Below are 21,025 nucleotides of genomic sequence, written 5' to 3'. Positions count from 1 at the left end.
GTGCCCTGGTCCGGGAAGATCCCACATGCCGCGGAGCAACTAAGCCCGTGAGCCATGGCCGTGGAGCCTGTGCGTCCGGAGCCTGTGCTCCGCAACGGGAGAGGCCACAACAGTGAGAGGCCCGCATACCGCAAAAAAAAAAAAAAAAAAAAAAAAAAAAAAAAAAAAAAAAAAAAAAAAAAAAAAAAAAAAAAAAAAAAAAAGCCTGCAGCTAGTTCATAGTAAGCGCTCAGTAAATAGAGCCACTTAATGGCTATTTGAGGTACAAGTGGGTCCAAGATGAGACTGGGGGCAGCTGGGAGAATTGGTCAGCCTGGGAGGGGTGCTGTGTGACCTGGGGTGAGTGACTTCATCTCTCTGGGCCTCAGTTTCCCCATCTACGAGTGGTGAGGTGAAGATTCAGGGAGATGCAGAGAGGTCAGCTGTACTGTAGACTGAGGGGCTGCCTGGCGCCTTTGGATGACCCCACTTCACTAAGCTGCCCCAGGGTGGGCGAGGGATTCAGAGCCGGGTCCTTCTAGGGCCCCGTGCTTGTACCCCACCCTGCCTCTAGGCCTCTAGGTCTGAGCTGGGTTGGGGGCAGATGGGGGTGGGGTTAGGGTTCAGGCTCTATGCTGGGGGCATACCCCTCAGCTGGGCCAGGGCCAAGGGGGCTTCCTTTTGACCTGGGCTGGGGTGCTGCCACATAGGCTGTCAGGACTCTGGGTCCCACAGGTTGGAGACTTGGAGTATCCCCTTCAGCTCGTGCCAGTCATGTCTGCAGCTTGGCCCAGCCTCTGAACAACCCTCTGCAGAGTCAGCACCAGTCCCATTTTATAGATGAAGATACTGAGGCCCAGAGGGGTCCAGAGACTTGGCCAAGGTCACACGGCAGGTTAGGGGCAGAGCCCAGGCTTCCTGCTGCCACCTTCCCTGAGATCCTTTCAAACAGGGAGCCCGTGTCTGGACCAGAGTGTGGGCGGCCCACAGGGAGAGCAGCGTGAACAGAGGTAGACGGCGGGAATCTCTGGGTGTTAGGGATGCAGGAGGAGCTGCTTGCTCCAAGGGCCCCACTTCTGGATCCGGGTATGCAGTCGACACTCACTGTCACTGTGCACTCACTGCCCCCCACCCCACTCTCCCCACAGGCCCAAATACAAGGGCAAATACTGCGTGGGTGAACGGAAGCGCTTTCGCCTGTGCAACCTGCAGGCCTGCCCTGCCGGCCGCCCCTCTTTCCGCCAAGTCCAGTGCAGCCACTTTGACGCTATGCTCTACAAGGGCCAGCTGCACACGTGGGTGCCCGTGGTCAATGACGGTGAGTCCTATTGCCCACAGGGACACTGAAGCCTGGAAGGGCAGAGATACAAGGGCCAAGGTTGCCCCGTGATACAGGCACTGTCTCCTGGGGCTGCTCCTCCCTCCTGGCTCCCGTGGACAGCCCGCCACTGATGGCTGTCATGGAGGCGGTCTTCCCGGTGACCTCCGTGACTCCTGCCCTGGTTGTCCCTCATGGCTCCTCTGCTTGGGCCCCCAGTGAACCCCTGCGAGCTGCACTGCCGGCCCTCGAATGAGTACTTTGCTGAGAAGCTGCGGGACGCTGTGGTTGATGGCACCCCCTGCTACCAGGGCCAGGCCAGCCGTGACCTCTGCATCAACGGCATCTGCAAGGTGTGCCCAGCTAGGAAGAGAGTCTCCAGCACTGCCCTCCCCAGGCCGTACCACTGGGCATCCCCGCTCTGCCAGTGAAGCCCTTTGATGGTCTGCCATCGCCTCTCAGCAGAGCCTCCCTGCTCCTCCTGGGATTGGAGCCCCCATATCATCAGGCCTTGCCCCCAGGCTCTGCCTCTGCACCACGGCCTGCCCGCCACGGCTTCTGAATGCTGGCTTCTGTGCCGGCCCAGCCCCGGCCCGGAAACCAGAGCTCAGGTGGTAGCTCGACCTCCTGCTGGCTGGATGACCCCCAGCAGTGGTTTCCTCTGCGATAGTAGAAAGGGGACTGTCCGTCCATGTAGCCACGTCACAGGGTTAAATGCAGTCATTTAACAGGGCATTGCAGGGCCGTGCAGGCCTCAGGGCCCCGGCAGAGAAAGCGTCAGTCTTTGCTGACGATACTTAGACTTATTTCCAGCAGTATCAGTGCCACTCCCCCTACCCACGTCCTCAGCACTTTCTTTCCCCTGCTCCTGGGAAGGGAAGCCCCTGGGCGTAGAGGCCTGGGCTCTGGGGAGGACCAGCAAGGAACACTGACTGATTCCTGTTTCAGGGAAATTCCTGTCCACGCTGGTCAGGACCCCGGGTGTGCCAGCTCCCCCCTGCCTGCTGTGGCCTTTTACAAAGCTTCTCCCATCTCTTGTCTCATGCGATCTCACAGCACACCTTCACGGTGCAGGTGGTTCTCCCTGTTTCACATCTGAGGAAGCTGAGGCTCAGAGAGGTCGAGGGGTTGACGTGGGGTCAGAGGGCACAGCTGTGGTTGGGCCCCCGCTCCCTGCTCTGAGCTCTCTCCTCCTCACCCTGGCAGACCCCCAAGGCTGGTGCCAGAGAGGGCTCGCCGCCAGTGGCCCAGCACCAGGCATCTCCCCTCCCCATGTGTTGCAGAATGTGGGCTGCGACTTCGAGATTGACTCGGGTGCCATCGAGGACCGCTGCGGCGTGTGCCACGGCAACGGCTCCACCTGTCACACCGTGAGCGGGACCTTCGAGGAGGCTGAGGGCCTTGGTATGGGTAGGACCACTGGTGGGGGGCAGGGCACTCTTGACCTGGTGGCCCTTCCTTGTCTCCCTTGAACCCTGCCCATGGCCCCCATGGCCAGAGATGGGAAGCAGGCAAGCTGCCTTGCTGGGTCTAGGATCCTGGCAGGAGTCAGGGCACCCAGGCCCAAGTGCAGAGACCTGCCTTCACAGGGAGTCCTCCTGCCCCAGGGACCCCAGCCTGGGCTTATCAGGATTATGAGTGGCCTTATGAAGCTTTAGAGAACCGCCCCCAGCTCCACTCACTCACCTCAGGGCCTGTTTTGCATACATTGCTTAAGTGCCAACTGTGTGCTACATGAGGGAGACACAGAGGTGAAGCAGTCTCACCTTTTAGTTTGACAAATGCAGTGGAGGGAGGCCCAGAGGGCTGTGAGAGCCCTGAGGAAGAAGGTCCTGACATGGAGAGGTCAGGGAAGACTTCCTGTAGGAAGCAGAAGTTGAGCTGAGTCATAAAAGACTCAGATGAGATGGGAAAAAGCATTACACATGGAGGAAAGAGCTTGTGCCCAACAAAGCCTGGAGGCAAGAAAGAGCATGCTCTGTCTGGGGACCTATCTATAAGAAAGGCGGGGATGCCATAAGGCTTTGAATGCTAGGCCAAGAAGCTTAGCTTTCAGCCCCAGAGATGCAGTCCAGCGTGGTGGTTAAAGCTCAGACCTCAGAGCTTGATTCACATCCCAGCAGAACCCTGGTGCAAGTTATGTAACCTCTCTGTGCCTCAATGTCCTCATGTGTAAAATGGGGATAACAGTAGTACCTATGTCATAGGGTTGTTATACCTATGTTGTAGAGTCCTCAGCGTAATGCCAGGCACTTGATGGGTACTACTTAGTGAAAGCAGGCAACAGCTAACCCTCTTACCTCTTTTCACAACCTGTGCACAATCCCTGGCCAACAGGGTATGTGGACGTGGGGCTGATCCCAGCCGGTGCTCGCGAGATCCGCATCGAGGAGGTGGCTGAGGCCGCCAACTTCCTGGCCCTACGCAGCGAGGACCCGGATAAGTACTTCCTCAACGGTGGGTGGATCATCCAGTGGAACGGGGACTACCAGGTGGCCGGGACCACCTTCACATATGCACGCACAGGCAACTGGGAGAACCTCACATCCCCTGGTCCCACCGACGAGCCTATCTGGATCCAGGTGACTGCCTTCTGGGGCCCAGGCTGGGGAGGAGCTGAGGTGGAATCCGTGGTTCCCAGCCGCATGGCAGGAGTGAGCCCTGGGGCAGTCACAGAGTCCCGCTCCTGGCCTGGCCCTACTGCTGGGGCCTCTGCCTCGGTTTTCCCATCTCTAGAATGGCTCCATGGTATAGCCCCAGGTCCCAGAGGTGGCTGAGGTTGGCTCCTTTAGGATGGGTGGCAGGTCTGGGCAGAAGGGAGAGGACACCTCATGCTCACGGGGCCCCCTCTCTGCCTGCCCCAGCTCCTGTTCCAGGAGAGCAACCCTGGGGTGCGCTACGAGTACATCATCCACAGGGAGGCGGATGGCCATAGCCAGATCCAGCCGCCTGAGTTCTCCTGGCACTATGGGCCCTGGACCAAGTGCACAGTCACCTGTGGCACAGGTGAGGAGAGCAGTGGGCACAGCTACTGCCCAGCAGGGCCTTTGTCTCTGGGCACCGACGCCTGGCTTTAGCCTCTGGCTCATTGCTTATTTGCTGGGCTGCTGTGAACTTGGAATGCTGCTTCTGGGCCTCAGTTCCCCCATCTATATAATGGGGCTAGCAATGGCCCCAATCTCATAGGTCCACTGGGAGAGTAAACAAGGTGAGGCAGGCACAGCACGTGGGGCTTGGCGAGCGCTCAGTGTGTCTCCCCCAGAGGTGCACCAGCCGCCTCTCCCTCTTCTCACTGCTCAGCTCTGGCAGGTCCTGTGCCCGTGGTTCTGCCCCATACCTGGGATCTGACCCCTTCCTGGTCCCAGAGCCTTACCTGCATCTCCGTCAGGATAAGCTCCTTCCTCTCCTCTAGCTCCTGCCACAGGCAGGCTTCCCCGGCCACCCCCCTCCTCGGTGCCCTCCCACCCTTTCCTGGGAGGCCCAGAGGCTGACACTCCTGGGCTGCTGGCCCAGGAGGGCTTCCCCAGTGAGAAGGGGGAGGGGGAAGGGAGAGAAGGAGGAGGGGGAGGCGGATGGAGTAGGACAGGGACAGGGAGGAGGGAGCTGGGACGTGACAGGGATCTCCCCACCCAAACTCTGAGCCTCTTAGCCCAACGGCCTATTCACCACATTTACTTATTCCTTTAAACTCTTTATAACACGTGTAACTATTTGACTAACTCTCACTCTCCCCTCCCTGTGGCTTTTTCAGTCTCCCTTCCCCTCCGCCTCCCCCTCGGTGTCCAGGGGTCTCAGTATCAGGAATCTGGGACAGAGAAATTTGAACATTCCTTGAAATGCTATTATGATGAAAAATGAACACTGACCCACTAAAGCTGCGCAGGAATCTTCAAAAGCTGTTTAAAGCATCCTACCCCATATGAGTTAAATTTACAAATGTGAAAACAAATACATTTGATGAACCAGACACTGGGGAATTGTCTTTCAGCAAATCGGTGGCTTCCCACGTGGACAGAACAGGAATGTGTTGAGTGGCAAGTGGCAGGATCCTGATGAGTGGTAGCTGGGGCAGATAAGGGTTTACTTGTCTTCGGCAGTAAGAACCCCCAGGGAGGGTGCACAGTCCAAGCTGGCTGGCTGGCCTGCCGTGTTTTTAGGGACCACTCTCAGCCCCACCTTCCCCTCATGTGTGTCACAAGATGGCACCCTTTGCCCAGGCTGCTTGCTGGCAAGAAGAAGAAGGGGCAAAGGGCTGACTCTCGGGAAGGACTTGTGTCTTTTTCTCCCTGGCACGACTGTGTCCCAGACCCCCTAGCTGCATGGGAACTACAGTGGGGAGTGTTTTCAGCAGGTCCCATTCTTACCTTGAACAAACCCTGCATTCTATTAGGGAGGAAGGAGGCGGATGGAGGGGAGACTGGAGGCTCAGGGCAGGGGTCAGTTCCCCTTCTATGCCATAGGGGGAGCAGGGTGAAGGCAGAGCCTATAGGAGTTGGGCCTGCCGCTGGGCCTCAGCAGGCGGTGTGGGGTGCGTGTGGAGAGGGAAGAGCCCATCTCTGCAAGGGCGCAGAGACAGGCAATGGCAGGGGGAGTGAAGGACAGGAACAGTGACAAAGCAAGTGCCGGGGCAGGGCGTGGGGAGGGCTGTGAGGCTGGAGAGGAATGCCTGACTGGGAGGTCTGACGGATTTCTTCTCCAGAATTTCTGGGCACTGATCCTATTGGGAGGATTGTAGACACTGGAGGTGGTGCTAGGCAGTGGTTGGATTTGGCACTGGTTGCGCTCTTACCGTGTGCCAGGCATGGGCTGAGCCCGCACATCCGTGAGCACGTTATCCTCCCACCTGGCCTTCGAGGCAGGTATTACTGTTACTCCCACTAACAGATGAAGACAGTGAGGTTCAGAGAGGCCAGATGAGCTGCCCAGGCCTCCCAGCTAGGAAGCTGTGGGGCTAGACCCCCCACCCACTGAACCTGCACATTCTGCTGCCTCCCTAGGGGTGGGGGTGAAGGCCAGGAGGACAGTGAGGAGGGGGCAGCGGGGGCCTGTCTTCACCCTGACAGAGGCAGTGAGGCCCTATCTGGAAGGGATCTGAGCAGAGTGGGGTAGAGCTGTATCTTTGGGTGCAGCGTGGCTCGGGCAGGGGCCGCCCTGAGTGCCGGGCCCAGGCTGAGCCCCCATGGCCTCCCAGGGATGCAGAGGCAGAGCGTGCACTGCATGGAGCGGCAGGCGGGGCCCGTGGACGAGAGGCACTGTGAGCCCCTGGGCCGGCCCGATGACCGTCAGAGGAGGTGCAGCGAGGAGCCCTGCCCTGCCCGGTGAGCCCAGCAGGCGCCTGACTCCCAGGTGTCCCTCATCAGGGCGCCCCGGGAGGATCAGGGGGAGCTGGGCTCTCAGCCTCCTTCCCAAGGCTGAGGCCCCAGCCCCTGGTTGCCCACGACCTCAGCCTGGGCCTGGGTTCCCCCTCGATAGCCAGCATCAGCCAGGGACGTGCCTGATCGCTCGTGCTTGGGTCCCTGGATGTGGACACAGGCCTAGGGTCTTGCCCAGGTCCCCCAGGGGTGAAGGTGGCAGGAGAAAAGGGGACTGTGCCCTGTCACTGGGCTTTGGGGGCCAGGGGGCCATCCCAGGCTTGGAGCTCTGGGGAATCGTCCCCTGGGCTTAGGCCCGACCCTCCCTGAACCCCGAGTGCCTGGGAGACCAGGTGGCTGCACACTGATGCTGCCCTTGTGCCCCCCACAGGTGGTGGGCAGGTGAGTGGCAGCTGTGCTCCAGCTCCTGCGGGCCTGGGGGGCTCTCCCGCCGGGCCGTGCTCTGCATCCACAGCGTAGGGCTGGATGAGCAGAGTGCCCTGGAGCCACCTGCCTGTGAACACCTGCCCCGGCCCCCTGCCGAAATCCCTTGCAACCGGGATGTGCCCTGTCCGGCCACCTGGGCTGTGGGGAACTGGTCTGAGGTGAGCAGCAGGTGGGGAGGGGGAGGGGAAGGGGAGGAGAGGGGGGAGGGGAGGGAGGAGGGGCCGGCCCGCCCCCAGCTCTGCCATCAGTCTTGGGCTACAGGGAGGCAGAGACAGCCTTTGGGGAGCCCTTACTGCCGGGCACCGTGGTGGGAGGGGCCTGGGGCATTCCAGGTCCGGCCCCATCCCCAAAGCCTCAGGGGCTGGGATGCCCTGGCCAGCCATGGCCACAAGTCATGGTCTCCAGCTGGTCAGGGCGAGAGAGGGCTGGCTGGGGCCCTGTACGCTGACATTGAGCAGTGAGCAGGGTACCTTGCCAGGCCCCAGCTTCCCCTGACCCTGAGCCCCTCACCCTGGCCTTCCCTTTAGTGCTCTGTGACATGCGGCCCAGGCACTCAGCACCGAAGCATCCTCTGCACCAATGACACTGGTGTCCCCTGCGATGAGGACCAGCGGCCAGCAAGCGAGGCCGCCTGCCTTCTGCCGCCCTGCCCGAGGGCCCTGGATGTGCTGGGCCCCGAAGGCTCAGGCAGCGGCTCCTCCAGCCGCGAGCTCTTCAATGAGGTCGACTTCATTCCTCACCGCCCAGCCCCACGCCCTCCGCCCCCCTCATCACCCAAGCCGGCTGGCATGGGCAATGCCATCGGGGAGGAGGACCCTGAGCTGGGCCCGCCGGGGCCCGTGTTCGTTGACGACTTCTACTACGACTACAATTTCATTAACTTCCATGAGAACCTGTCCTACGGGCCCTTCGAGGAGCCTGACACAGACCTGGCGGGCACAGGGGATTGGATACCCCCACCCCTGAGCAGTCCTGCTGAGCCTCCTATGGGCACCCCCACGCCTACCACAGAGCCGTCTGGGCCTGAGGATGAGGGGGCACTGGGAGATTGGTCCCCTGCTCCTTGGCCCAGCCAGGCTGGCCGTTCCCCACCCCCACCCTCAGAGCAGACCCCTGGGAACTCCTTGGTCAATTTCTTATTTGAGGAAGATGCCCCTATTGGAACCCCAGACCTTGGGCTTCCCAGCTTGCCTTGGCCCCCCACTTCAGTCAGCATGGAGACGCCTGCTGCCCCTGGGAGCCAGAACAAGTTCCTGGGAGGCGAGGACAGCCAGAGCCAGCCGCCGCCTCCCTGGTGGGAGAGGACCAATGAGGTTTCTGAGGACAGCGAGGAAGCCTTGGGCCGCAGAGCGCCCCAAAGACCCAGCCCCACGCTGCCCCCCTTGTCTTCCATCAGCACCTCCCACTCCTCTCCTAGTCCCGACACAGTAGAGCTGTGGACGAGTGGCACCTTGGCCTGGGAACCAGCGCTGGAGGGTGGCCTGGGGCCTGTGGACAACGAACTGTGGCCCACCATCGGGGGAGCTCCTCCCCCTCCCCCCACCGCCAATCTGCCAGACACTCAGGGTACAGACAGCGCCCTGGAGCCCGGGACTCCCACCCTTTCAACCCCAGGCCTGGCTCTACGGGACCTGCAGACCCTGGCAATGCCGGGAACCTTCCTTCTGAAGGCTCCGACCGGCCTAGGGCACGCGCCTTGGGTGACTGCCCTGAGCCTGGGGCCCTTGGGCCAGCCTGAGTCCCCCAGCCCTGAGACGCCCCCAAGCCCTGTGCTGCCATCCATACCGGCTCAGGACAATCCGGCCAACGGCAGCCGAGCCCCTGGGCCTCTGGACCCCAGCCCAGCAGAGGAGGGGCCCCCCGTAGACCTGCTGCCCGTCAGGAATGCCAGCTGGCAAGTGGGGAACTGGAGTGAGGCAAGTGGTGCAGGGGTCGGGGTGGGCCGGGGGGTTGAGCAGGACCTCACTAACTTGGCCTCTTCATCTGAAAATGAGCAGAGCAGGACATCAGCCTTGTCTGTCCAGCCTCCTGGGTGGGCGGGGATTAGGGAACTGACAGCCCGTGGTGGGTGGAGGCTCTGTGAGGTGGTAGGAACTTTGCCCCAGCTCAGTCATACTGCCCTCCATGTGCCCCTGGGGCTGGTCTGCCCCATTGGGCCTCAGTTTCTCTTCCGAACAGTAGGGTGGGGCAAGGGGGCTGGTATCCCTGGGGTCCCCAGGGGCTCATTCCTGAGTAGCACAGGGGGCCGCTGGGAGGGCAGGGCAGGCACAAATGAGGGGCAGCCAGGGGGAACGGCCCTCTCATGCTCTGGCTTGCATGCTTCCAGGGACAGGGAGCTCACCCCAGGCAGCTGTGTCAGTGGGGAAGCCTCCTCCCATGGTCCCCAGGCCCGGCGGGGCTCAGCCTGGCTCCTCCAGGTGCAGCGCAGTTCCTTGCCACCTGGTTCTCCCCTCAGGGTTCCACCTGCTTTGTCGGGTCTGTGAGGGTCTGAACTGCATGGCAAGAAGCTGTCCTGTGTCCCCCACCCCACCCCAACGTCCCCAGGTTGTCACCATAGGGGAAGTGAGCTGCTTCTGTTCAGATCCCTAGTTTTGGTGTGGGAGGGACAGGTTGAGGCCCAGTGAGGAACCCAGACTTCCTTCCCAAGTGATTCTGGGAAGCAGTGCGCCTTGTCAGCACAGCCGGGCCACCTCACATGGGTCTCCTGTAGCAGGGACAGTTGGTTGCCAGGGGATTTGACTTTTCATCTTCATGGTCTCTTTGGGAGGTGGGTGGAGGAGCCCATTTTGCAGACGAGTTAACTGAGGCACTGGCAGGTCCCTCTCACCTGGCGGGGGGGCTGGAGGGTGCAGGGATCTGCCCGGCCCTCATGGGCACTGCATCCCCTGCCCCCAGTGCTCCACCACCTGCGGTCTGGGTGCCGTCTGGAGGCCCGTGCGCTGCAGCTCCGGCCAAGAGGAGGACTGCTCTCCTGCTGCCAGGCCCCAGCCCGCCCGCCGCTGCCACCTGCGGCCCTGCGCTGCCTGGCACACGGGCAGCTGGAGTAAGGTGCGTGAGGGAGAAGGCGGGCAGCGTCGGGGCACAGGGTGGAGCTCTGGGGCCCGTGGCCTGTGTTTGGGGTCAGACATAGCCACCGGGGAGGGCTCTGTGCTGCACATCTTTGTACTCTAATTTCCAGCCTCTGGGATCATTCCATCTGTGTGTGGTTCAGCCTGCCCCATGCCCCTTCTCTCACTGGCTGTATCCTTTTCTCTCCTTTCTGTCACCGTCGGGATTTCACTTTCTCCTTTGTTCCACCCTTTCTCCGTCTGTCCCATTCCGGGGCAGCCCCTGGCCACGCCGCCTGCCGCCCACGGCTGGTCAGCCATGGCTTCTCCCTGGGGCCCTTAAGGGACTTGCCAAGGGTGGGGGTGAGAGTGCCCAACGCTCGCCCCACCACAGCCCTCACCGCGTCCTCGTGGGCATGCACGTGGTGATGGTATGTCCACACGCGGGACCCTCGGCCTCCAGTGCTCCCGCAGCTGTGGCGGGGGTTCCTCCGTGCGGGACGTGCAGTGTGTGGACACACGGGACCTCCAGCCGCTGCGGCCCTTCCACTGCCAGCCGGGGCCTGCCAAGCCGCCTGCCCGCCGGCCCTGCGGGGCCCAGCCCTGCCTCAGCTGGTACATCTCTTCCTGGAGGGAGGTGAGGCCTGGGGGTCTGGGATGGGAGCGGGGGTGTCCTCAGAGCCCAGCAGTGCCCAAACCCCTTCCCCTGCCCTCCTAGTGCTCCGAGGCCTGCGGTGGGGGTGAACAGCAGCGTCTGGTGACATGCCCAGAGCCGGGCCTCTGTGAGGAGGCGCTGAGACCCAACAGCACCCGGCCTTGCAACACACACCCCTGTACGCAGTGGGTGGTGGGACCCTGGGGCCAGGTGAGCAAGCACGGGGTTTCGTGCGGGGAGGACATGCGGAGGGGGGACTCGTGTCAGCAGGCGTCCATCAGACCTTTGTTCATGCAGGGAGTTGTTGAGTGTGTCCTGTATGCCGGGATCTCTGTGGTCGCTGTAGATACAGTGGTGGCCAGATGAGGTCCCCTCCCTGCTGAAGCTTACAGCCCGCCAGGGAGACAGGCTAAAAAAAAAAAAAGGGACATGCGCTGTGATGTCAGGGAAGGCCTTCTGAGGAGGGGACTTCAGAGTGAGACTGGAGGGGTTTGTGATGTGAAGGAGAGGAATACGGGGAGCAGCAAATGCGAAGTCCTAGGGCAGGAGTGACAGACACAGGGTGTTCAGGAGACTAAGCAAAGACCAGACTGGAGGAGGGGGTACGGGAGTGGCCAGTGAGGCCTCAGCTGGGCAGGACTCTTCCTGCCAGGCCTGTTTGGGAATCTCAGTCCTTGTCGCACTGGCTGCTGAGAGACCCTGGGCAGGTTGCTTTACCTCGCCAGGCCTCTGTGTTCTCATCTGTAAAGTGGGGTTGTGAGCATTAGATGAAGTCACACAGTGAGGCACTTAGCACAGGGCCTGGCACGATGTTGGCACAGATTAAATTTATTTTTATGGCTTTTTAAAATCATCAGACCCCAACTGATAAGAACAAAGCCTGACTTGGGACGGTGGGCCCTGTTTGAGAAACTTTCTCTCCCTTCCTTCCTCTGCCCATGGGCTGCAGCAGGTCCTCCAGCCCCGGAGCCACTGCCCAGGCCTCTCAGGCATGTCCCACCCCGTGTGAGGGGCTGGTGGCTTTCCCCTCCGCTCTGCAGATGCGGTTCCTGCAAGTGAATGCCTAGTGGCCTCTGGGGACAGGACCGATCCTCTGAGGAGGCTGGAGAGATGGGGCTGGGAACCGTGAGCTAGGCTTCCTGGAGAAGGCAGCAGCTGCCCTGGGGGGGGGCCTGGGATGCTCCCCTGCAGGGCTGGCTAAGAGGATGCTCACCCCTCCCGTGCTTCCCCCAGTGCTCAGCCCCCTGTGGCGGCGGCGTCCAGCGGCGCCTGGTCAAGTGCGTCAACACCCAGACTGGGCTGCCTGAGGAAGACAGCGACCAGTGTGGCCACGAGGCCTGGCCCGAGAGCTCCCGGCCGTGCGGCACCCAGGACTGTGAGCTCACTGAGCCGCCGCGTGAGTGCCCCACCCGGCTGTCTGCTGGCAGGGGGGCAGGGTGGACGGTGGGGAGATGGAGAGTCATGGAACCGTCCCCCTACAGCACTGGCTGACTGACAGGGAGCCACGCCGAGGCTGGGGCTTTCCTGGGGTCAGAGCCAAGGGGAGTCCAGCCCCGCAGGCAGCGTTAGGCCCCCAGGCTGCTGTGTGACCTCAGGCAAGCTCTTTTTCCCTCTGGGTCTCAGTTACCCGCCCCCCCGCCCCCGTTCCCAGAGTGAGGCCAGCGATGTTCCCGAGCCTGTGTGGAGCTCAGGCCTGAGGGATCCCCCATCCCCAGCTCTGGCCCGTCCATTTCCTGGCCAGAGGAGGACTGCCCAGAGTGAGCAGTGTAACGGCAGGAAGGGGCCTCCCGCCTAGGGTCCTGCTAGCTCCCGGCAGCTGGTGGCCTCCTCCTGGCCAGCTGGGTCCTCTATAGAGGAAGAGCTTGTGCCAGAGGTGGCTCTGGACATAGACGCGCACACACACGCACACATGCGTGCGCTCACACACGTGTGCACACATAACACGCACATGCATGCACATGCACGCACATACACACAACGCACATGCATACACACGCACACACACACACACACACACACATGCTTCCTTCCTGCAGCCCAGCCACCCCCAGCGGTGCTGAGCACAGGAAACTGGCCCTGGAGTCACACCTGGCCTCCCCTCACCAGCTCTATGGTCTTGGGCTCCACTTCCCTGTCTTATGCATAAAGGGGCAGACAACCCCCATCCTCATAAATGAGGTCTTCGGGTGAAGAGCCCAGGAAGTGCTCAGGGAAGGTTGGCTTCTTCCTCTCTCTCATGGACACTGTCATCCCCCATCATGAGATCAGGAAGGATGCCTAGGGCTACCTTTGTCAGTCAAGAGAATCCAGCAGCTCCTATGCCTATCAGCTTTCTGACTTATGTCCCTAGGACAGAGTCCTTGGCCCTCAGCTGGCCTCCAGGGACCTTCCCCAGTCTGCATTCTGTACCAGTGACTGGCTCCTTGGCAGCCCTTGGGCAAGCCCGGACTAGCCACTGCCATGCCTTGCTGGCCATACCACTGCGAGGGATAGGCTTCCTGCCCCAAATCCTATTACCTCAAGGCCCAGCAGAAATTCCACCCACCCCAAGCGCCCAGCCCTCAGCATTCATCCAGCCACCACCTCCGTGCCTCCCGCACACAGCCCCAAGGTAGTTGCTGGCACCCAAGCGAGGAGTTTAAGGGTAGAGGCCAGCCAAGGAAGTGACTTGCATGCCAAGACCCTGGAGTCCCCAGGATGTTTTGATGATCTGTGGGGCTGTGTGGCAGGACATTTGGAAAGCCTGGAAACTTGGTCATCACGGTGAGGCAGCTGACATAGCACGGCCACATCCGTTTGCCTGTGGAGGTGGGGTTACTGGCAGAGGAGGGAACTGGGGCCCCTTGAGAAGTTAAGAAACTTGCCTGAGGTCACACAGTGGGAACAGGATGCAGGTCTGCAGATGCATAGGTTAAAGCTGCTGCTCTGGGCTTCCCTGGTGGCGTAGTGGTTGGGAGTCCGCCTGCCGATGCAGGGGACACAGGTTCGCGCCCCGGTCCGGGAGGATCCCACATGCCCCGGAGCGGCAAAAAAAAAAAAAAAAAAAAAAAGCTGCTGCTCCGAGCCAGGGTGGAGGAGGCTGCCTGCTGCCTCGTGCCTTCTGCTGGGCCCCAGGGATGCCCCAGGGACAGGGCTGCCAGTTGCCTTCCTGCTTCTCCTCCCCTGGGATGTCTGCTGAAGTGAGAGGGCCAGGCGGCAGCTGGGGGCTGTCACAGGCAGCGGAGCAAGGCCAGGAGGCTGGAAGCAAGCCACTTCCCAAAATAGCTCTGATAAGCACGGGGCAGGAGGGCCCGCCAGGCCTCAGCCCCGGGCAGGCAGCCTCCCACTGTCCCTCCTCAGGAGGCCTGGGTTCTGCTGACGGGCTGATGGCCCAGGCCACACCTGCTCTCCCAGGGCCTCGGTGCCTGGCCTGGCTGAAGGGACTGTCCTGGTGTGTGACCCAGAAGCTGAAGCTGAGTACAGCCCACGGCTGCAGGGGGCAGGGAGGTCTGGCAGGACAGGTGCATTTGGACAGGGGGTGGGGGGCAGAGGCCACCATAGGCTGGCAGGAGGCATCTGAGACTTCCATTGTGTGCCAGGTCCTGTCAGGTCTTGCAGGGTCAGGGACCGAGAGGGGTGGCAGGCTCTTTGGCTTCTCGTGAGCACCTGAGGCGGTCAGGGCTGGGGTCTCGGGGCCTTTCCTCTGGAAACCTGAGCCCAGCAGGGCCAGTTCTCCAGTCCTGGAGGTGGGGGCCTAGGCCAAGGGCAAGTGGGACAGGACAACAGCTGGAGATCTGTAACTCAGGCCTAGGGGAGCCCTTCCAGAAACAGGAGGCCGATGCTCTGGGGGTGGCTGCAGGTCTCCTTAAGGCTGTTGGGGGGCAGGGAGATGGCCCAGCTAAAATCTCAGGGAAGCCCCTCCACCCTGGGTGCAGGTGGGAGGAGGGGGGCGGTCCCGGGTGCCCTCCTGCCAGTCCTGACCCGCCCCCTCCAGCCCTAGGCTGCGAGCGCGATCGCCTGTCCTTCGGTTTCTGCGAGACGCTGCGCCTGCTGGGCCGCTGCCAGCTGCCCACCGTCCGAACCCAGTGCTGCCGCTCCTGTCCCCCACCCGGCCGTGGTGCCCCCTCCCGCGGCCGTCAGCGGGTCGCCCGCCGCTGACCCACACCCCGGCCCCCCGCGGCCAGGATGCACAGACAGACCGATGCACGGACCTCAGCGCCCAGCAGGACCTCAGTGCCCAGCACGGGCTGCGGTGGAGCCCCGCCCCTCGCGCCCTAATGGTGCTAACCCGGCCCCCCGACAGTGGCAGGCTGGGGACCCTTCCCCCTCAGAAAAGGTATTTTTTTATTCTAACAGTTTGCCTAACATGTATTATTATTATTGTTATTGTTATACATAAACAGGCATCTGCTTTTTCGAAGTACAGCTTGGCTTCCTCTTGGATTGGGGGAATTTCAAGTCAGAGACTACACATCTGCTGCAGCAGACGGCATCTTTCCATCCGCTCCTCTGGGAGGCCCACAGGGGAGAAGGGAGCAGAGCCCATGTGGGCAGGAAGGCCTGAGGGAGCAGAGCGGAGGAGGGCTTCCTAGAGGCGGTGTGTGCAGGGCGTCAGTCGGCCGGGTAACAGGCGGCGGGAGCGTTTCCTGGGCACCAGGGGCAACCTGGCAGAGGCCCGGCGACGCTGGTCCCTACCCATACAGTCCTTCCACACCTCCACTTCGTGCCCCCTGCCCAGGCCCTCCAAGCCCCTTCCCCCATGTCCCCACTCTGCAGTCTTCACCAGAGACTTGTGTTTCACAGGGATTGAGCCACACGGCCCTTAGAGGAGCAAGGCCCATCTGGTCACCAGCAGGGACTGCCCCCTGGAGTGAATGAACCCTGTGGACACATACCCGGCCCCCTCTGCTTCATCTGTTAACTCTTAACTCTTTATCTGCACCAAAGGGGTGGAGGGAGGAGCAGTCTGGCCAGACACACCCTCCTTGGCCCGCACTCGTCCCTGGGCCAGTCGAGACCAGGACGTATGGTGGCTTCTTCCTCACTTGACAATCCCAGGCGCTGGGCTCTTGCTACGTTGACATGTGGTCCCGCTCCCCAGCACCTGCCATGCCAGCCCTTCCCTGCCTGCCACACTTAGTTCCATGGAGTCAGACTGTGGTGAACACACCAGGGAGCCGATGTGCATGCGGTGCTTTGAAGGTGTCCTGCCTGGGCCCTGGTGAGGGGTGAGGAGGCTGGAGAAGGCTAGACACTGTCCCCAGGAGGTGACCTGTGCAGGCTCCAGCCCTTACCTCTGGCCATGAGCCTTGGACTAGACCGTTTTACAGTCTGCTCACAAGTCCTACTCCTGGAAGGGGTTTATCCCTTTTCTCCAAATGGGTGACCTCCACTCTCATTCTGTTCTACGGCATCTGCCGTTCACAGACTGGGATGTGAATGGTGGTTCTGGAGCTGTGTGTGTGGTGGCTACTCACGGCTTGGGTGTGTGTGTTGCGGGCGGGGGGGCGGATTGAAAATCACTCCTTGGGGATGGAGACCAAGAAACAGTATCAGAGGCTGAAGCAATCAGCAAGTGTCTGTCCCAGGGCTGGCCCCTCCAAGGGTTAGAAGCGCGCTGGAGCGCCCAGCTCTCTCTTTTCCCATTCTCTGATCACACGTCACACCCTATGTAATCAACACACCCCATGGGGCTGGAGTACCCCATTTTCAGATGAGAAGCCCAAGGCTCTGAGAGGGAGGTGACTGGCACAAGGGCATATGCCCTGACTACACAGGCCTCAAGTTCCCATCATCTCCTGCTCTGAGCTCTGGGCCACCCCCAGCGGCTGACCCCTCTGACCAGGTAGGAAGATGGCCTGAGCAGGCCCCACGGTAGCTTTGCAGAGAGCAGTCTGGGGCTTGCGTGAGTCCAAGCGTCACCGCACTGTCCGAGAGTGGGGGGGGGTCAGGCTTGCTTCCTGTCTGTCTGCAGCAGCCCAGCTGGCCAAAGGAGGCCCTGGAGACCCATGCTGTGAGTAATGAATGGCTTCCTAGGGATTTGCACTGTCACAAGAGCAACCCCTTACGAGGGACAGGGAGCAGGGCCTCTACTTGCGGGTCCCTGACCCACACACTGAGCAGGGGCTAGCACTGGGGTCCCAGTCACAGCTGTGCCACTGCTGTGTGCTGTGACCTCAGGAACCCCTAGCCTCACTGAATCCGTGTCCCAGGAGGATACAGACTCACCAGCCTGCTCTGTCTGGGAATCCTCACTGGAGCTCCTCCCCGCCCCCACCCCACTGTCACACTGTGGAAAGACATTTGGTCTTAATCATTCTCGTGTTTTTCCGATGATGGCGGGTGCGGGGAGTGGTGTCCCAGGTGGCAGCTGGGCCTGAGCTGTCAGCCTAGGCCGCAGGCAAACAACCCATGACTCAGGCAGGGCATGTCACAGCTGGTGGGAGGAGGGGTGCCTGCCACCCTGTGGCTGGGGGTTGCTCTGGACACAGGGAACTCCAGCTCCTGGCTCTTGGCCGAACCCAGTGCCCCCAGCCCTCACCTGCAGCTTGGCCGTGGCTTCAAGGGCCCCCCAGGCATTCTGTCCCACCTGCCCAGAGCAAACCAAAGACAGGGATGCAGAAACACCCAGCTGTAAGGTCGAGAGCCCCACCCCACCCCCACCCCCACCCCCACCCCCATAAGCCCTGAGGCACCTTCGAGCCCTTGCGGCTGAGTCCCATCACAAGTGACTAACTGCATTTCAAACCAGAAGGTTATACAAATTAGTTGTTTATTTTGCCTTTTAGTATGACAATTCCAAAATTTAACTTGAAGATAAGCATAGAAGCTGCTATGACATAAAAGGAAAGAGTCACTTGGCAATGCCCCGAGTCCTCCACTGCTGGCATCCGGCCTCCTGCCTGCAAGGACGGCCCCAGGCATGCCCAGCTGCCCAGAACACAGGCAGAAAGGCAACACCGTGCAAAGTGAGGAGTAGGGATTTGTGCAGTAATACATTTAGTTTAAAAAAAAAAAAAAAAAAAGACTGGCTATTTGCCTAGAGTACTTCCTATATCAATATAATGTAGAAACCAGAATTGTTCCCAGCACTCAACAGTCTTGGCTGCTGTCGGACAGCTGTCAGCATGACTGCAAGTAGCCCCGAGGCTACCTGGGGTGAGAAGTGGGCCCATGCATACGTAAGGAGAAGTCAGTGATGGTCAAGGCTAGATAGAGGTCAGAGATGGCACAGAGGTGCAGAGCGATTCCGGAGGCTCCGGTTTACATAAATACGCACAAAGGAGTCGCGCATACAGAATAACTTGTTATATAAAATAGATGTACATAATCTAGAAAACCCTGATAAAAAATAGCCTATAAAAATATAAACTGTAGTGAAAATATACAAAAGTATTAACAAACATTCAACCCACACAAAACAACTCACCAACAGGAAAGCTGGCAGTTCCCACCTGGTGTGATGAGCGTGGCTCCCCTTGGCCGTGGTGTGTGCGCCTGGGAAGCAGGCTGGAGGCTGCCCCACCCCAGGCTAGCACCTGTCAGAATGGCCCTCCCCATGGGACCAGCGGGGGAGGCAGTGGAAGATACAGAGCAGCTCTTTCCTCAACAGCACAAGGAGAGGGGAAGCGTTGGCTCAGAATAGTGTGACCAAACCCGACAGTTCTGGAGGAAGGAATCAGCTCCATCCTGTCCCCAGTCTGGAATCGGGCCAAGCATTCCCTCTCCCACCCTCTAGACACCTAGCGCTTTATTCCAGAGAGGTGAACCTCCTAGCAAGGGTTCCTGGTCCACTTCCTCCACAATCTCTCTGCTCTCCCATGCCCACTGCCTGACCACTGATGCTAACAGCCTGGAAATACTAACACACCACCACCACTCAGGGCATGGCTGACACCACCCACACACACCTGGTCCCTGGGCCCAATTCAGGTGCTTTTAAGATGAGTCTTTTCAAGGCAGAACAGACAAAACAAGCTTATTCCTAAAGGCAGCATTTTAGCCCACAGGACACAGCAGTTCCCGGGGGGAAATCAGCTTGGAAACTAAAGTCTCAAGGAAGCTGGAGATGACCTGTGGGGCCCCAACCCCATTCCTACTGCACCTCCTGGGCTGCTGGCTGCTAGGCTGAGAGCAGGTGTGGGAGGTGGGGGCCGGGAGGCGGTCTCCAGCAGCCCCAGTGGTCCTGTGGGGGTCTGTGGAGAGTGGCGAGGCTGCAGCCCAACTCACAAGACGACTTCCTGACAACGGCAGGCCTCAAACAGCTGCTCCCAAAGACCAAAACAATGATAAAATACGTTTTTGACACCTGAAAACAGACAAAGGCTTTTGGCAACATACAGAGGCCAGCTCCCTGTACAGTGAGAAATCAAATTAACCAGCTTAACCAAAGACAGAAAAGTTGAGCTTAGTCTAGTATGCTGAAATGCCATCCTAGCTATGATACTGCTAGAAGGTTGAGAGAGAAAAAAACAAAAAACATGCTTATGAAAAAAGTGCTGCTTCAAATTACACTGCTTCAATAGTCTGTGTTTTGTATCAACTAAGGATGATTTCCAATTTTTTCCAGGTAGTGTAAAAAAAATCCACTTAAAATTTTCTTTCCTATTTGAGTAATACTGTCCAGGAAACATTCTCTCATATCAACACATCAGGGATGGTCCACAGAGTGATTAAGCAAAAATAACCTTCCTTGCGCAAAGCTTCTTTCCAGGCCTTCAGAAAGGTAGTGCTCTAAGTCCCAGAATCACCTAGGCAGCCTCATACTGGGAGCGACGGTGACCCCACAGGGGAGGACAGCTGCTGAGAACAAGGATGCCTCTGAGTGACAGTGGGGAGGGGACGCGTCTGGGAGGGCTCACCAAACCTTTGACCTCAAGTGAAGGCTTCCCAGCCCAGGCCCTGGCAGCCGGCCTCCTGCCATCCCAGCCAGACATACCGGTTGTTCCTGAGGAAGCCACGGTTTCCAGCTGCCCAACAGCATTCACTCTGCAACTGCACCGCTGCCCTGCAAAGCACCCCCAGAAAAGCTTCCTCCATCCCCTCAACCAAGGCCGGCCCAAGGGTGGGCCTGCTTTGTAGGATGATGATCCACAGTTTCCTTGGAATCCCATCCACACATGTCGAATGAACCAAGGGTCAACTCTCAGATGGAAAGAAGAGGTTTGCACAGAGCCTCGTGGAGCTGTGCGGACAGTGAGCGTGTGGTGCCTGGAGAGCCAGGCCCTCCCCCAGCAGGTTGGGAGTTACTATTTGAAAGGCTGTGCATGGAAGGGCAAAAGCTATCCCAGAAATGGGGCACGGCCAGCACCTTGAAGCCGCCAGCAGAAGGTCTATGTGGGCGTTCTATAGGCCGTTTCTGAAAAAGGGATGTGCTTGCTTTCCTAAGGAAGTCCCTTTATTCACACCAACCTTATGCCACCCAAAGCAGTCAGACTCTGGCCCAGGAGTGTGTGAGGTGCAGTGGGCATCCTCCACAGCAACTGCTTAAAACATTGCCCACAACAGCCCACTACGTACAGGAGATACCACAAGGGGAGATGGCCCACGTAAGGTTTTCTAAGCGCAGAGTCACCAACAAAGCTGACAGATGCTGTAAATAGGCTCTTGAAAATTGCCAGCTATAAGCCTAGTGAAGCACTGATCAGGCGGAAAGCGTGACGGGATACGAGTAACCACGTGCCACGGCATGAAGATGGCTGTAAACAGATTAGACCCCCACCCCGAGTGGAAATGAGAAAGTGCAGTGTGGCTTTGGAAATCTGCCCAGCAGACTTCCAGAGACCACGGATGTTACATTCTGGCTTTGAAACGAGCAGAAACATCTCTGCAGTTCACCCTTTTGGCACACTTTGGTTGTGAAGGCAGGAAGAGCAGCGTCACGGGCCCGGGAGTGGGGTGGGACTCAGGAGTCCTCCTCCTCGTCGCTGACCAGCTCGCCCTTGTCAGGGCTGGTGTCCCGGTCACGCAGGAAGTCCTCCCGGATGGCCTCCAGCTCCGTCAGCTCCAGCCGGACCTTCTCCAAGTGGTAGGTGCGCCGGTTCCGGATCTGGCGCAGGGGGAATGGGTTCAGGTCCCCAAAGGAGATACCGATCAGCTTCCTGGCAGGACACAGCACAGAGACAGAGCATCAGGGGTGCTCAGGCGAGAGCTCACAGCACTCATTGCAGCGCAGCCTGGAGGCCTGGGGGTGTGGAGAGGCGGACCCCGGACACCATGCTGAGGGCCTGACGTAGATACGTCACTGGGA

At 59.8% G+C, this 21,025-nt stretch overlaps 2 protein-coding genes across 9 annotated transcripts in view; one reads left to right on the top strand and one right to left on the bottom strand.

The window, feature by feature from the left end:
• Positions 1-15,194, top strand: part of ADAMTS7 (ADAM metallopeptidase with thrombospondin type 1 motif 7) — a 55,821-nt gene extending 40,627 nt beyond the window's left edge. For 2 of the 6 annotated variants that reach the window (XM_059056994.2, XM_067029447.1), the window contains 13 exons: positions 1,128-1,297; positions 1,517-1,650; positions 2,581-2,701; positions 3,635-3,879; positions 4,162-4,303; positions 6,489-6,615; positions 7,040-7,253; positions 7,623-9,011; positions 9,991-10,143; positions 10,606-10,779; positions 10,861-11,007; positions 12,031-12,193; positions 14,771-15,194. In XM_059056994.2, the coding sequence (XP_058912977.1) occupies positions 1,128-1,297; positions 1,517-1,650; positions 2,581-2,701; positions 3,635-3,879; positions 4,162-4,303; positions 6,489-6,615; positions 7,040-7,253; positions 7,623-9,011; positions 9,991-10,143; positions 10,606-10,779; positions 10,861-11,007; positions 12,031-12,193; positions 14,771-14,934 (3,343 nt within the window). In that variant the 3' untranslated portion in view covers positions 14,935-15,194. Of the gene's footprint in view, positions 1-1,127; positions 1,298-1,516; positions 1,651-2,580; positions 2,702-3,634; positions 3,880-4,161; positions 4,304-6,488; positions 6,616-7,039; positions 7,254-7,622; positions 9,012-9,990; positions 10,144-10,536; positions 10,780-10,860; positions 11,008-12,030; positions 12,194-14,770 lie in introns of those variants that run through there. The other 4 variants (XM_067029445.1, XM_067029449.1, XM_067029446.1 and 1 more) reach the window with 4 other exon arrangements.
• Positions 15,195-17,531: 2,337 nt separating this feature from the next.
• The window catches only part of TBC1D2B (TBC1 domain family member 2B), a 92,588-nt gene continuing 89,094 nt past the window's right edge, over positions 17,532-21,025 (bottom strand). For all 3 annotated transcript variants that reach the window (XR_010839740.1, XM_059056805.2, XM_067029444.1), the window contains one exon: positions 17,532-20,876. Coding sequence is in view for 2 of the 3 variants with exons in the window: in XM_059056805.2 (XP_058912788.1) it covers positions 20,681-20,876 (196 nt within the window). In the remaining variant the exon portion in view is untranslated. The remainder of the gene's footprint in view (positions 20,877-21,025) is intronic.

Source organism: Kogia breviceps, chromosome 3 (assembly GCF_026419965.1).
Source record: "Kogia breviceps isolate mKogBre1 chromosome 3, mKogBre1 haplotype 1, whole genome shotgun sequence".
NCBI classification, from domain to species: Eukaryota; Metazoa; Chordata; class Mammalia; order Artiodactyla; family Physeteridae; genus Kogia; species Kogia breviceps.
Note: the sequence above shows the minus strand (reverse complement) of the source record. Positions and strands in the feature narration are given on the sequence as shown.